Here is a 16,335-nt window from a genome sequence, read left to right on the forward strand (position 1 = left end):
CATGCACACACAGGCACACATGGATGAGCCTGGAGGACGTGATGCTGAGGGAAGCAAGCCAGTCACAGAGGGACAGACACTGTATGAGTCTCACCTGTATGAGGTCCCCAGGAGTCCAATTCAGAGACAGAACGTTGCAGGCTGGGTGCCAGGGGCTGGGAGGTTAGTGTTTAATGGGGACAGTGTCAATTTGGGAAGATGAGAAAGTTCTGGAGATGGATGGTGGGGTGGGTGCATAGCAACATGAATGTCCTTAATACTGCTGAACTGTGCGCTTAAAAATGGTTAAGGTGGTGAATTTTATGTTATGTGTATTTTACCACAATTAGAAAAAACCGCACACAATGCCAGAACCCATTAAATCTTCAGGAGGGAGGGTTGGGGAGAATTTCTCCTGCCCGCCTGCGCAGTATTGCTGAATAAACACGCAGTGGGCTCGTGTCATCTTTCCTCCAGTAGGTGGGAAGCAGTAAAGCAAAAACGGTGCCATTAGCATCGGCGGCAGCTGATCCTGGGCATTAAGTTCTATGACACACTCACCATTGCATTCATCTTTACGTGAAAATGAGCAGTGTCTGTTGTGAGGAACCAACTGTCTCAGTGAGGAGGCTGCTGAGGGTGGGGGAGGGGTGCGGACGGACGAGGGACGCGTGCGGTGAAGACACAGCAAAGGGCTGAGTGACGACCCTCCTTTCTCCATTCCCTCCCCATCTCCCCGAGGTGTGTCCCCTTACTCGAGGTTAATAATGAACACGAGAATGACAGACACTAAGGCTTCACACAGGCAGACAGAAAATCTGCTCTCAAGGGATGACAGCTCCCGAACAGCAGCTCCACCAGCAGCCGTCCTCAAAGACAGGCCTTGCCCTTCTGGCCCTGCTGGCCTCTGCTTCTTTCTAGATCTTCCCGTATCACCAGGTCCTCCCCCATCACCGGGGTCCTGCCAGCTAGTCTTACCATCAGAGGCAGAGACGCTGAGGACGGAGAGAAGATGCAGTGGGGAGAACCGCTGGGAGAATCTAATTTTTCAGACCAAAGATCTTTCCCTACACCCAGGGGAAAAGAAATGAAATTCATCTCCATCCAATAAATTTTCAAAAAAAGAGGGAAAAATGTGAATAAACACATGATTTGAAACAACACTCTGAAAATCAACACTAACAAGAAAAATTCAGTGGTTCCAGCTGGATGCTGGAGGAGAAGCACTGCTCATGGAATCTGAGGGAATGTGGAATCTGGATGGACTCTGGTGAGGGTGGTGGAACACAAAGATGTCTTCTAGATGGGGTGGTCCTCACCCCATCTAGAAGACAGTAAGGAGGCAACGAGACTAATCTGGGAGGAGAGAGGAAAAGGAAGTGGAAAGATGGAGAGTTAAAACCACAGAATCAAGGGCCCCTAGAGCTAGAAAAGGTCTCTGCTTTACAGAAAAAGAAAAGAAAATTGACTGCTAAGGCCAGATAACTGGTGGCAGTGCTGAGCTCCCAGGCCATCGTCTTTGTCCTCAAGCCCTGTGCTTCCCCAAGGAGGCTCTCACGTTCCAGTTCTTCTCTCCCAGGATTCCGGAAATGGGAAAGAAACTGGGAAGAGGGTGTGGGGTGTGCTACCCTGAAAGGTCTGGAACTCCAGGATCCTGCAGCTCCTCCCCAACTCGTCCAACCTGACAGTGCTGAGCTGCTACATCCCCGAAGCTGGGGGGCTGGCAGCACTGTTCCCCACAGCATGGTCAGAGCTTCCTCTACAAGGTCCAGGAGCACACCTGGTAAGAAGAACAACTGCTCCCTCCTTTCTTGAGCCAGTTTGCTGGGAACTACTTGACTTCTAAAAGCTGCTGTGACCACGGAGGTAATTCTAGGGAGGGAAATGGAGGATTCTCTAAGTGACCCCTGAGCTCAGGGCGCTTCGACGGACTCCTGGCCAGAGTGACTAGAGTGAGGGCAAAAGCAAGTCACTTCAACCATGCCCGGTCTGCCCCGATGACAGTGGGACCAAATAAATAAAACTGAAAAAGGATGCCGACCAGATTTCTCACCCCAGTTCTGAGACTTCCCTTACGGACTGGGTTTTGACCGAAGAACCTGGTGAAGAAATCATGGGTCTCTAAAAGGTAACCCCTGTGGATCTCGGTTGTTTACAAATCAGTTCCTGGTGCTCACGCTTGGGTTCTGCTCCTACAAGTGGCTCACGAGCCTGTCTAGGCACCTCCAGCCCCAGGAATTTACAGTTAAACACAGAAGACGGAGATCCCAACACAAAACGAAGACCAGGACCCTGGACCGCCCATCTGCGACAGCCATTCTGCTGCTGTACTTCATCGAAATTCCAGATTCTTCCCCAAACAAGGGTGGGCTGGGACAAGAAATCCAGTGAAAATGATAATCTGGGCATTTGTGGCCTCAGCCGACCCAAGAGCAGTGGTCTCCAAGGTGGAGCCATATAAAGACAATTTCCTGGGTACAGAAAGAAGACAGTAGACATCTTCAACTGTTTCCTAATCCTTTGTAACATATTGTTTAAAACACGCTTTAAAATGTATCAACAGATGAGTATGGTCATATGTGTATAATTTATGAGTATTTTAACATATATGGGGGGAGGGTAACCTATACTCAAAGTACTTTTGCTCAAAAGGTGCGTGGCCAAAAAAGTTAGAGGCTGTTGCCTGGGCACCACTGCTGTCTTCGACCTGGCTTCTTCATCGGCCAGTGGGTTTTGTGGCCATGCTGAAAGACACCAGACCCCTGTCCTCGGCTTGGTGCCACCTCCTCCCACCCATTGGTCCAACACATAGGACACAAGAGCCGCTGGGCTTCCGAACACCCCACTTACACAGCAGAAAGTGATGTGACCAGTGGTCCCTGGCAAGCCACAGAATTCTGGCTGTGCCCATCACTCTTGGTGAAACCGTATTTCTTAACCATAAAAAAATAATTTCTAAAGGGTAAAATCATGTGATGTCGGTTTGGTAAGAAAAAAAGGTTTCAACACAAAAAAGGAAGAGGAAGTCCTTTCAAAAATAAAATGATACAGTGCGTGCATTAAAAATTAGTAGTAATAACTTAAAAAGAGAATAAGCACTACATTCCTAGCTCTTTGAAGATAAGAAAACCAACTGTACTACGGTAAGAATATGACAGCCAGGGTCAATGCCACAGTCAATTGACGTAACTATGCATTTAATAGTCTCATCTGGTATACGCCCTAAAGATGGCTTCTCCCTCCCTTTCCATATAGGCCTTAAAAGCCACCAGAATGCCTGATATCTTAATAGAAGATAACCCACAGGAAGTCTCTTGTTCCACACAGTGGAATTATATCCTATTATTATAATAAAGAAATGGTTATCAGCTAACTCTTCTATTTGGATGCCCGCCTGTGTGGGCCATGCCGTTTTTACCTAGGGAGGGACTGTGACCCAGGGCTCCATGACTTACACAGGAGTTAGGGAAGAAGAGAGGGCCACCCTTAACAGAGACATCAAATGCACATGCACACATATGCACGCACACACATGCACGCACACACATACACACACAGTCATGCACACACAAGCATGTCTAGTGCAGCTGGACAGCTGGGAGGGCACAGACAAAGGACGGCCTGCACTCCCAGGGGTGATGCTTGTCCAACCCAGTAAGACACGCAAATCGATAAACTCTTTGTTGCCATCAAAGCAAAACTTTCATGAACCAACTTCCAATTTCTAGTCCAGCATGTAAGGAAAAAGCTGAACAAGCTGAAAAATCAACAACTCTTCTTAGATCCCTTGGAGAAGCGAGGTCATAGGGCAAACTGCTGCTCCAAAACCTGGAGACCGACAGGTGACCATGAAGAATCACAGCTTACCCGACCAGCAACCTCTGTGGGAACCGGGACCTGAGGGATGAAATCTGAACTGAGGTGGGTGAACTGCTGGGGGCTCACTGTGGACAACCCTGGGAGGTAGAAACTCCATGGGGGGCAGTCATAGAGGGCCCCACACTTTTGTAGGTTTTACCTCCAGGAGCCTAACGAGGTTTCTCACAGTAAATACTGGAGACAGATCCCCTCCCGCTTCCAGCAGGGGGTGGGAAAAGGAATCATTTTGAAACAGACCAGACATTCTGTTCTTAACAAGGCCTGCCCTCAAGAGAACCTATTTTACTAGCGCCTAACCTACTGGGCTTTATGAGAGCCTACCCAGTCTGGAGGAAGGTAACGCCCAGCTGCAGCCTGCCCTGGCCTGCCACACGAAGGAAGGGAAATACCCAACTCCAGTCGGCTCTAGCCATCCTGTCCCATCTATGTGGGAGGAACACTGAGGAGCTCTTGTGAAGTTACAGCCAGGAGCACAGGTCCACAGAAAGACTGAGACCCACATGAGTATCGAACGATTCCTCTCCCCCCACACCTTACCTCCACATCACTAAAGGTCTATTTACTAGAGTTCCTTTTGTTCGGTACATCATATCTGGCTTTCAAGAAAAAATTACAAGGCATACTAAAGAAGTAAAATACAGTTTAAAGAGATAAAGCAGGCATCAAAACCAGACTCAGAGATGGCAGGGATATTGGAATTACAATGCCAGGAATTTAAAACTATGACTAATATGTTAAGAGCCCTAATGAAGAAAGTAGACATCATGGAAGAACAAATGGATAAGCAGAGACATGAAAATTCTAGGAAAGACTCATAAAGAAATGCTAGACATCAAAAACAATTCAATGGAAATGAAGGATGCCTCCAATGGAATCATAGTAGACTGGACACAGCTGAAGAAAGAGTCTCTGAGCTTAAGGATATAAAAACAGAAATGTCCAAACTGAAAAGAAAAGATTAAAAAAGACTGAAGAAAACAGAATAGGAAGTATATCTCTTGTTTTCTTCAGTCTCTGTAAGGATTGTGGGAGGTCCTACAAAAGGTACAGCACATGTGTAAGGGAATACCAAAAGGAGAAGAGAAAGAAATAGAAGAAATATCTGAAGAGATTACCTCAAATTAATGTCAGACGCCAAACCACAGATCCAGGAAGCTCAGAGAACACCAAGCAGGATAAAGAGCCAAAACACCTGCACGTAGGCATAGCAAATTCAGATTGCAGAAAATTAATGATAAAGAAAGTACTGAAAGAAGATAGAAGGAAAAAACAGCTTCAGAAAAACAAAGAATTACATTCAACTTCTCAGAAACCATGCAAGCCAAGAAGAGTGCAATGAAATATCAAAAGGGCTGAGAGAAAAAAATCGCCAACCCAGGATTCTGTACCTTGTGAAATTAATCTTCAAAAGTGAAGGAGAAATCAAGACTTTCTCAGACAACAAAAATTGAAGGGATCTGTTGCCAACAGACCTGCCTTGAAGAAACGTTAAAGAAGCCCTCCTAAGACAAGGAAAGTGACACAGGTGAGAAACACAGGACTCCATACAGGAAAGAAGAACATCAGAAAAGGTACAGGTGAAGGTAAAACAACAACTTTAACTTTCTTATTCTTTTTTTTTTTTAAGGTGCATTTTACTTATTTATTTTCCCTCTTCTTCTGCCTCCCCCTGCACCACTCCGGTTTAAGCCACTGCGTCTCAGTCTAGTTGTGTAGGACACAGCTCCGTGGTCCATGCTGGTATGATGAGGCTTGCGCTCCCCCCAGCTGAGGTAGTCGGTCGCCGGTCATCAGTCGGCCACTCACAGCAGCTCACGGCAGCTCTCACCAGTCACTCATACTGGCTGCCGGCCACTCATGCTGGCCATCGGGCACTCATGGCCGCACACGGTAGCCCAGGGCAGCACACAGCAGCCCGCTGAAGCACTCAGCAGCCCATGGCAGCTGACGACGACCTCCTCCTGCTCACGGCAGCCCAGCTCCAGAGAGAGCCGTTGTTCACAATCTCAGCTGTAGAGGGCACAGTTCACTGGCCCATGTGGGAATCGAACTCGTGACCTCAGCGTTAAGAGCACGGTGCTCCAACCACCTGAGCCACCGGGCCGGCCCAACTTTCTTATTCTTAATTGATCTAACAGATAACATCTTGTTCAAAATTACAGTAGCAAGATGTATTTGATTACGTATGGCTTATATATATTATGTACATGTGAAACGAATGACAGCAATGACAGAGGATGGGAGGGAGAAGTTAGTTCTATTTTGTTATAAGATACTTGTGCTGTGAAGCATGACAGTATTATTTGAAGTTAGATTTGGATTGGTTCTAAATGTATATTGGTAACTCTAGGGCAACCACTAAAAAAAGTAAAAAAAGGAAGGAGAGAAAAATGAAATCATATAAAATATTCAATTAAAACTACAAAAATAAGAAAAAGAGTAGAAGACAAAAATAAGAACAGAGAACAAGTGCAAGGAATAGAAAAGAGTAACAAATATGGTAGATATTAACACAACTATATTAATAAATCATTTTAAATGTCAATGATCCAAATAAACCAATGAAAAGACAGCTATTGTCAGAGTGGATCAAAAAAACAAGACCCAACTAACTATATGTTGCCTATAAGAAATCCACTTGAAATATAAAGACACATAATAGATTAAAAGTAAAAGGACAGAGGAAGAGACATCATTGTAATACTAATCAAATGACGACAGAGGAGCTATATTAATCTCAGACAGAGCAGACTTCAGACCGAGGCAAGTTATCAGGGAGAAGCAAGGACAATACGTAATGATAAAGGGGTCAATTCTGCAAGACGACAGAATGATCCGTAATGTACGTGTGCTTAACAACAGAGCATCAAAATACATGAGACAAAAACTGACAGAACTGCAAGGAAAAACAGACGAAGCCACTATTATAGTCTGCTCTCAGACTATAATGAAAGTAAAAATAAGTAACAGAAAGATAACTGGAAAAATCCCCAAATATTTGGAGATTAAACAACATACTTCAAAATAACACATGGGTCAAAGAACAAATCTCAAGAGAAATTAGAAAATATCTTGAACTAAATGAAAATGAAAATACAACTTATCAATGTTTGTAAAGCAGTGAAAGCAGTGCTTAGAGGGAAACTTACAGAACTGAGAATGAGAAAAGAAGACAGACCTACAATCAATCATTTAAGTTTCCACCTCAGGAAACTAGAAAAAGAGGAGCAGGTTAAATTCAAAGTAAGCTGAAGGAAAGAAATAATAAAAATTAGAGCAGATACCTAAGAAATAGAAAAAAAAGGAAATCATTAGGAAAGAAAAGGTGGTTCTTTGAAGATCAATAAAATCAATAAGCCTCTAGCCAGGCTAACTTAGCAAAAAAGAGAGAAGACACAAATTACAATTATCAGAAATGAAAGGAAGACATCACTACAGCTTCCATGGACATTAAAAGGAGAATAAAGAACACCACGAACATCTCTTTGCCTGCAGATTTGATCACCTAGATGAATGGACCAATTTCTTGGAAGACACAATCTGCCAAAACTCAGACAAGAATAAATAGACTATTTCAATAGGCCTATATCTATTAAAGAAATTCTATCAATAATTATTAACCTTCTAAACAGAAAGTACCAGGCCCAGATGGGTTCACTGGTGAATTCTACCAAACACTTAGGGGAGAAATTATATTCATTCTCTACAATCTCTTCCAGAAGCTAGAAGTAGAGGAAATACTTCCTAACTCATCCTAGGAGGCCAGCATTACCCTGTTAACAAAATAAGACAAAGACATTCCAAGAAAAGAAAACTACAAACCAATACCTCTATGAATATAGATGCAAAAATCCTCAACCAAATATTGGCAACTTGAATCCAACAATGTATCAAAAGAACTATACATCATGACCAAGTAGGATTTATCCCAGGTATGCAAGGCTGGGTCAACATATGGAAATCGATTAATGTAATCCATCACATTAAGAGACTAACAAAGAGAAATTATATGATCCTATTATTGGTTGCAGAAGTAAAACATTTTAAAATCCAACACCCCTTTATGATAATAACTCTCAGCAAACTAGGAATAGAGGGTAAATTTCTTGAACTTAACAAAGAAAATCTACAAGAACCCTACAGTTAACATCATACTTAATGGTGATAAACTAGGTTTCCTCAGGAACAAGGAAAGGAAGACCCTCCCTCCAATCCTTTTCAACAGTGTACTAGCAGCTCTAGCTAATGCAGTAAGACCAGAAAAGATGTCATACTGATTGGGAAGGAAGAAGCAAAACTGCCTTTGTCCACAAATGACATAATTGTCTATGTACAAAATCTGAAAGAATCAACAAAATAGCTCCTGGAACTATGTCATTATAACAAAGTTGCAGAATACAAAGTTAACATACAAAAGTCAACTGCTTTCCTATATATGAACAATGAACAAGTAATTTTGAGATTAAAACAATACCATTTCCATTAGCATCCTAAACATGAAATACTTTGGTATAAATCTAACAAAACAGGCACAAAATTTATATGAACAAAACTATGAAACTGATGAAAACATTAAAAAGGCACTAAATAGAAGGATATTTCATATTCACAGGTAGGAAGACTCAATATTGTCAAGAGGGCAGTTCTTATCAACTTGATGGCTAGATTCAACACAATTTAAATAAAAATCCCAGCAAGTTATTTTGTGGGCATCAACAAACTGACTCTAAAGTGTATATAGAAAGGCAAAATCCCCGGATAGCCAACACAACACTGACGTGGAAGAACAAAGTGGGACTGACTCTATCAACATTAAGACTTAATATAAAGCCAAAGCAATCGCGACAGTGTGATACTGGGGAAAGAACTGACAAGTAGGCCTATGGAATAGGACAGAGGGTCCAAAACAGACCCACATAAATATAGTCAACTGCTCTTTGACAAAGGAGCCAAGGCAACACAATGGAGCAGAGACAGTCTTTTCAACAACTAGTGCTGAAACAACTGGACATCCACGTGCAAACAAACAAACAACCAACCTAGACACAGACTTTACATTGTTCTCAAAATTGACTCAAAATGGACCATAGACCTGAACATGGAAAACAAAACTATAACACTCCTAAAGATAGAGAAAAAAATCTAGATGACCTTGGGTTTGGGGATGACTTTTTAGATACAACATCAAAGGCATGATCCATGAAAAAATTGATAAAGCTAAATTTCATTAAAATTAAAATTTTCTGCTCTATCAAGACACTATCAAGCGATTGAAATGACAAGCGGCTGAAAGAAAATATTTGCAAACATATCTCATTAAGGACCATTATCCAAAATACACAAACAACTCTTAAAACTCAACAATAAGTGAACAACCCAATTAAAAAATGGGCCAAAGGGGCAGCCGGATGGCTCAGTCGGTTAGAGCGCCAGCTCTCAAACACAAGGTTGCCAGTTCAATTCCCGCATGGGATGGTGGGCTGTGCCTGCTGCAACTAAAGACTGAAAACGGCAACTGAACTTGGAGCTGAGCTGCGCCTTCCACAACTAGATTAAAGGCAACAAGCTGCCGCTGAGCTTCCGGAGGGGCGGGCGGATGGCTCGGTGGGTTAGAGCACGAGCTTTCAACAAGGTTGCCAGTTCAAAAATGGCGACTGGACTTGGAACTGCATCCTCCACAACTAGACTGAAGGACAACGACTAGACTGGGCCCAAGAACTGGAGCTAATGGGTCCTGGAGAAACATTCCCCAATAAAAAAAAAAAATTAACAACAACAACATAAATGGGCCAAAGACCTGAACAGAGACCTCATCAAAGAAGATAAACAGATGGCAAATAAACACATGAAAAGACGCCCCACGTCATTTGTCATTGGTCATCAGGGAAACGCAAATTAAAATGAGAAACCACTTCCACTTATTAGAATGGCCAAAATCAAAAACACCAACTCCAAATGCTGATGAGGACGTGGAGCAACAGGAACTCTCACTGCTGGTGGGTTGCAAACCGGTTCACACTGTGGATAGTTTGGCGGTTTCTTCCAAAAATAAACATATTCCAAAAGAATAAATAAACATATTCCTACCATATGATCCAGCAGTTTCACTTCTTATATTTACCCAAATAAACTGAAATCTTGTGTCCACACAAAGGCCTGTGCACCGATGTTTGCAGCAGCTCTATTCACAATCGCCCAAATTTGGGAGCAACCAAGATGCTCTCCAGTAGGTGATGGATAAATAAACTGTGGTCCATCCAGACAGTGGAATATTATTCATCACTAAAAGGAACAAGCTATCAAACCATGAAAAGAGGTGGAGGAGCTTCAATGCACATTATATGTGAAAAGGCCACACACTGTGTGATTCCACCTATATGACGTTCTGGAAAAGGCAAAACCGTGGAGACAGTAAAAGGATCAGTGGTTGCAGCGGGTAGGGGAGAGGGAGAGGTGACCAGATAGAGCGCAGGGGTTTGGGGCAGTGAAACTATTCTGTGTGACACTCTAATGGTGGATTCATGGCACCAAATGCACAACACCAAGAGTGACCCTAATGCAAACGACAGACTCTGGGTGATGATGACATGTCCATGTAGGTTCATCGATTGTGACAAATGTCCCCTCTGCTGGGGACACTGACAGTTGAGGAGGCTGTGCCTGTGTCAGACGGGGGGGGGGGGGGGGGCATATGGAAATTTCCATAGTTTCTGCTCAATTTTGCTGTGAACCTAAAACTGCTCTAAAAAATAAAGTCTGTTAAAACTTTTGTGAACCAATATACCATCCTATATTTCCTATTTCATTCTATTTTTTTCTTTCAACAAATTTCGGTGACCACTCACCAAATGGGCCCAAAGGAGGCCAGCGAAACATGGCTTCAGGAGTGTCCCCAGAGGCCCTAGGACATGCATTCCCCACCCCACAGGCAACACGCTCCCAACACCACGTCCAGCTCATTCAGGCAAAAGGACTTCTGGGCCACCAGCCACCAGCCCAAGGCCGACTGGCCCCATGGGCTGCTCAGTACCTGGAGGGAGGGTCTCCATGCTTTGTGCTTTCTCATCTCCGTTGCTGTGGTGAAGGTCTTTCTTTTTAATTGGGTCAATGTCATTCCAGTCCTCCTAGGGGAACAAAGACACCACATGAGTCGATTGGCTCTTGAAGCACACCTTCATGCATCAGTTCAACAAACCCTGAGTCCTATGATGCCAGTGATAAGTGACCGAGAATTCCCATCTCGGGGACCTGCACCCCAGAACTTCTTAGGTGGCAGATAGCAAGGGGAGGAAAGGGTGGGATGCCTTTTCTAAGGGAGGGTTTGCGTCTCTCTTCATTTATATTTGTATCGCATATGACAGGAAAGAAACACTCTGCAAACTCCCGGGCTTTGGGGGTCTGTGCGGGTGGGGAAGGCAGGCAGGGAAAGTGGATTAAATAAAAGAATTTAATAGTGCTTACATTAAAGCCACTAAAATCAGGGTAGCTCTCCAGACATCTTAGATGGTTTAAAGATGCCCTAGGACCAGATTTGTCTAATTCCAGCGAACAACAGTGGAGGGAGGGGACAGCACCCATGGAGCAGTCCACAGGGCTTCCTCTAATAGGTCTGCCAGCAGCACGGAGCTGCAAATTAAGGGCTTAATGTGAAAGCAGAATAAGATAGAAGCTCTGGAAGAATTTATTCAACTCATCTGCACAAACAATTTATTCCATCAACATTAAATCAAACTAAATAACAACTCCATGACCACAGAGCTAAATACATTTTCAACTACTTGGAATCTGATTCCTGTGAATAAAGTAAGAAAGGTTTCTATACGTAACCCAAATCAGAAATACCCCATGGCTAGTCATTTACCCACACAGACGTCTGAGAGCCAAGCATTTTCAAGGGCCCTTTCCCTGCACAGATGTCTTCAGGTCGGTGGGGGCCTTAAGTTCTCCCTCAGGGCAGACCCAACCCGGTCTGATCCGTGTGGGCTGTTCAACTAGCATTCTTCCAGACGGGCAACGGCAGTGGTAAGTTGACCACTGGACACCTGGCTCTTTACAATGGAAAGTGAAAGTTGCAAGAGCTGTAACCCTCAGGGCTGGGCCACATCATACATTTTCCCCCACAGGTAACTTGCTCTGCCAACAATCTGCATTTTTACCCCAAAGCTACAGTAATTAAAGAAAAACTGTGCCTAAGCCTCCTCTCTTTGGAGGCCAGCTTTTCCTTCAGTGGCTTCTGCAGGACAGCGACGCAGCTGGGCTTACCCTGCAGGCCCATGTGAAGTGATGGGAGGGGCCCCCGGAGGATGACTCCTTGCAGACCAGGGCTGGAGACAGGAACCACCCTGCACCTGGGTGGTCCCAGCCCACCTTTCTCAGGACTTCAAGCACCCCAAGAGCTATGACTTTTGAAGATCTGATCCCACGTGCTAACAACTGTATTAAAATGCATCGGTATCCCAATTAAAATTTTTTGAAAGATATTTATAATTTGGCTTTTGAGATGATTTGGTTCTAAATAAACTTTCAATTTACTATTGGCAATGATTTTTGCTGCAATCTTGGCAAATGTGTGGGAAAGAATCTAGCCTACGAGCTGCCTTTCCAACATTAGGAAATAATGTGTGAGTACTAAATTCAGCAAGTAACGCAGTTATGAGTCACAATGTGAGGCTTTTAATTAAGCATTATTAACCTTCATTCTGTAGCTTGTAGCACTTTGTGCCTAACAATTTCTTCCCTTGGCACAGGCCTACTACATACATTGGCTAATGGATCCAACGGTTTAACCGTGTACGCACTTGAATAAATTCAAAGGCAAACATTGCTGGTGTGGCCCATGACCTTGGTCTTCTTTTCTACACCCAAGGATCAAGGCATTATCGCAGTGTTCCCCAAATCAACACCTGCACCAACGTTTTCTCAGAACATAAGTGTTCTTTCTTCCCACAAACAAGACAGACTAGTCCACACGTAACATGCCTTACCCTCCCGGCCCCGCAATCAACCACATCCACTCTAAAGCTACAGGCGCAGACGAGGACACGCCATCTCACCAGGACATGGCACGGTTGGGGAAGTAACGCTAAGTGCCACTTGTGAAGACCTACTATGCATCAGGCACTGCACGAGACACTCTGTCTTCTCTGCAACAGGCCCCGCATTTGATAATTCCTGCTTTACAATGGGGACACACAAGACAAGAGGTTGAGTGCCTCGGCTAGGTCACACAGCGGCTAGGTCACAGAGCGGAAGGAGGCTCTAGGCGGCCCTCTACGCATCAGGATGGGGCTCCGGCTCTGGGCTGGGTTAAGCCACAGGAGCCTGGTTCTCACAACACCATGAACACCCAGGAAGAGGATGCCGTGTGGGAGGTCCCCAACAGACGGCTGCTTTGGTCAGGACTCCCCATCACAACCTGCAAATGCCCATGTTCACCTCGTGCTCCTAGAGCAAAATGAGGATGAACAGGAGGCGCAGGAAGAAAAGTGGGGGCCGCCTCGGCCCCTGCCTCACTCCCACCCAGCATCGCCAGGGCCAGGCCCCCCAGGACACTGCACACACTTCACAGATGAGGAAACTGAGGCAGGGGATGTAAGCGACAGGAAGTAGGTAATGAAGCTGGACTCGAACCCCAGGAAACTGGAGTCCTGGTCTCAGTCATTCTACTGCACCGCCTTCCGCTGACGGAGCTCCCCGCCAACCACAGACAGCTGAGATTAAACCACGCATCAACATGTCTTGGAGCATGTCTGGTCACCACACATTCCTGCTAGACCAAGAGGGCTGAGACAGTGCCCAAGTACACCCCACCACCGGTCAACCGCTCACCCCTCCTGACACCTGTCATTGTCCACTCCCTTCTTGTCACCCACAGCCTCTGCTGGATGTTAACAAGTCCCTAGAGACGTGGTGGGGACCGGGCAGCTTGATCTTGGTTGGGTGTACATACCCAGGCACAGACAAGCATTGGGCAATGACAGCACAGTGCCACATGCCCCACGCAGCGGGAGGGCAGGATGCCAGCAGGAGCATTGGGAAGTCCATGCACAGAAGGGACGCCTGGCAGAGACCTGAGGGAGCCAAGTGACCTGGCATGGAGAAATGATGGGGGGTGGGGGACATGAGGGCTCCAGTTGGAGATAAAAAATGAACGGTAGAAAATGGAAACCGTGGAAGTGGCAAGGTACTCTGAGACTTGAGGCGTGTGTTCTAGAAACATCACTTTGGCTGCGATACGGGGAGCAGACTGCAGGACAAAAGAGAGGCCAGGAGGCCATTATGGCAATGCAGCCAGGGGAGGAGGTGACCCAGGTCAAAGTCCTAGAGGCGCAGAGCGGACATCCACACAGGGGGCTGAGGGGGAAGCAAGGGACCTGAGATGGCAGGTTTCTGCGCTGAGCATCTCATAGCCGGGAGTGACACCCACAGGTTAAAAAACACAGAGTACTGCCTGGCGGGGCAGGGAGTGGTGCTAGGAGAGACAGACGAGTTTGTTTGGGAATGTTGAGGTTACTGTGAGACACCAAGCGGTGGTATCGGGGGGGGGGGGGGGGGTAGGTGGAGACATACATCTGGAGTTCTGGAAAGGCACGAGGCAATGAAAGCTACTGTGAGCGTGAGCGAGACCATCCAGGGAGAGTGTGAGCAGAGTGAGAACAGGGCCCAGGGGCAGCACGAGATGTCACCATTTAAGGGACAAGCAGGACACAGGGCATGTTGGGAAGAGCTCTGGCCCAGGAGCTGGAGCCCCAGGTGGTAGGCACGGCTTTGCCAGTGACCGAAGGCGTCTGAGTAAGTCACCTAAGTTCTGTAACACGGGGACGCGGGGCTAAGGTCCCCGCTTGCTCTCGCTTTCTTGTGTAGCAGATACACTCAGCGCTTTATTATAATGTATATTATAAACTTCAGGTCCTCTGAGGGCAGGATGGTTCTGTCCCATTTCTTGTGTCCCCATAGCACGACGTGTGTTGGCTGCTCAGTAACAGATGCACTTGAAAACCCCCCGTACCTTCCTTACTCAGCCTGGCATTCCCGGTTTCGCCCATTCTGCTGTGGAAGCTTTTCACTCCAACCCCCGCACATCTGCAGACATCATGACACTTTACACCACTGGCGGCTCCCTTTAAAAATGGAAACGAACTGAATGCAAATGCCCGGAGAAGGCTCTGCGCCCAACGCCCACTGGCATCGGGGCATGTTTTCTCCCTTAAGATCAAACGGCGCAGTGATGGACGGGCCCTTTCTAATGACAAGTATAATCTGCTGAGATTTGAGGAGTAATGATGTGGTTTGATGCTGGGTGGAAAGTTGCAGAGAATCCAAAGCCGGTGATCCGTCTGGTAAGCGCGCTGTCATCTCCCAGGATGCTTTGCTTCTCCTGCCCTCAAAGGAGAGATGCCGGCACTGATTACATAATGACGACCCCACAGAAGCCTGCGCTCCAGGCAAACACAGACCAGAGACCAGTCGGGCTCAGTGTTCTGACCGGAAACTGAGCTCTGCTTGGAGATTTAACCAGAGGTCTAGGACTCTGCCAGGCCAGTCAGGACGCACAGAGCGGGAGAGGGCAGCTGCCCACTCAGCCGCACCATCTGGACCACGGTGTGAGACATCCACGCAGCCTCGGGAAAGACCCAGAGAGCCCCACCCAGGGCACAGACTCCTCTCCCGTGTTAACTGGCGTTTCAGCCACATCATTCCTGGCTTCTGCCTACAAACTCACCGAAGCGGTACGATGTGTGACTTTGGTTAGTTTTCAGTCTAAAAGCTCAAGACATGATCCGCCTGCACTGTTCTTACAACAGAAGCAGCCTAATACCTCAGGCCAGGAGCGAGGTCAGACGGGAATAAATGACTGAGTCATGGCTATTTACCCACCACAATCGGAGAGTACAGCAGCTGAATTCATCCTATGTCAAAGTAGATAAAAGAGCAATGACTTTTAATAAAATGACACTATTTTCAGAAACAGTAAAGCCCGTTAGTTGGTTATAAAAATTGGACAGTTATAAAAATTAACTAAGTGTAAATATAGGTTTAAGTATTAAAAGAATGTTCCCCATTGTATTCCCAATGTGATCTGTGTCTGTTTCAAAATAAGAATAAATAACTAAAAAGTGGGCTTGGCTTTTGCCAGAGACAAAGTACCAGTCGCTGTGGATGGAGCGGCCGCGCTAAGGAGGAAAGGGGGCCGAGGAAGGCGGGAGAAAGGTGGGGGGTTGGGGGGGCCAGCGGGAGGAGCAGCCCCTGCAGCTCTGACAGGCTGCCATCAACTTGAGGCCACTGCTTAGCGCAGCCCCAAACTTCCCGGATGAGCAAAGACACCCGAAGGGCTAAGTGACACAGTGTGTGATCACCTGCTGTGAAACCAATGCCCTCAAAACTCAGAAGCTACAAACGACAAACATCATTATCTCACACAGCTCCGAGGGTCAGGAATCTGGATGGTTCTGGCCCAGGGGCTCCCGTGAGGCAGCA

General features: G+C 46.0%; 1 protein-coding gene across 1 annotated transcript in view; it reads right to left on the reverse strand.

Moving 5' to 3' along the window:
* GALNT2 (polypeptide N-acetylgalactosaminyltransferase 2) overlaps positions 1 to 16,335 on the reverse strand; it is a 165,854-nt gene that overhangs the window by 72,828 nt on the left and 76,691 nt on the right. Inside the window, exon 2 of the mRNA XM_033099457.1 lies at positions 10,889 to 10,982. Within this exon, the coding sequence (XP_032955348.1) occupies positions 10,889 to 10,982 (94 nt within the window). The remainder of the gene's footprint in view (positions 1 to 10,888; positions 10,983 to 16,335) is intronic.

This window comes from Rhinolophus ferrumequinum, chromosome 27 (assembly GCF_004115265.2).
Source record: "Rhinolophus ferrumequinum isolate MPI-CBG mRhiFer1 chromosome 27, mRhiFer1_v1.p, whole genome shotgun sequence".
Classification (NCBI taxonomy): domain Eukaryota; kingdom Metazoa; phylum Chordata; class Mammalia; order Chiroptera; family Rhinolophidae; genus Rhinolophus; species Rhinolophus ferrumequinum.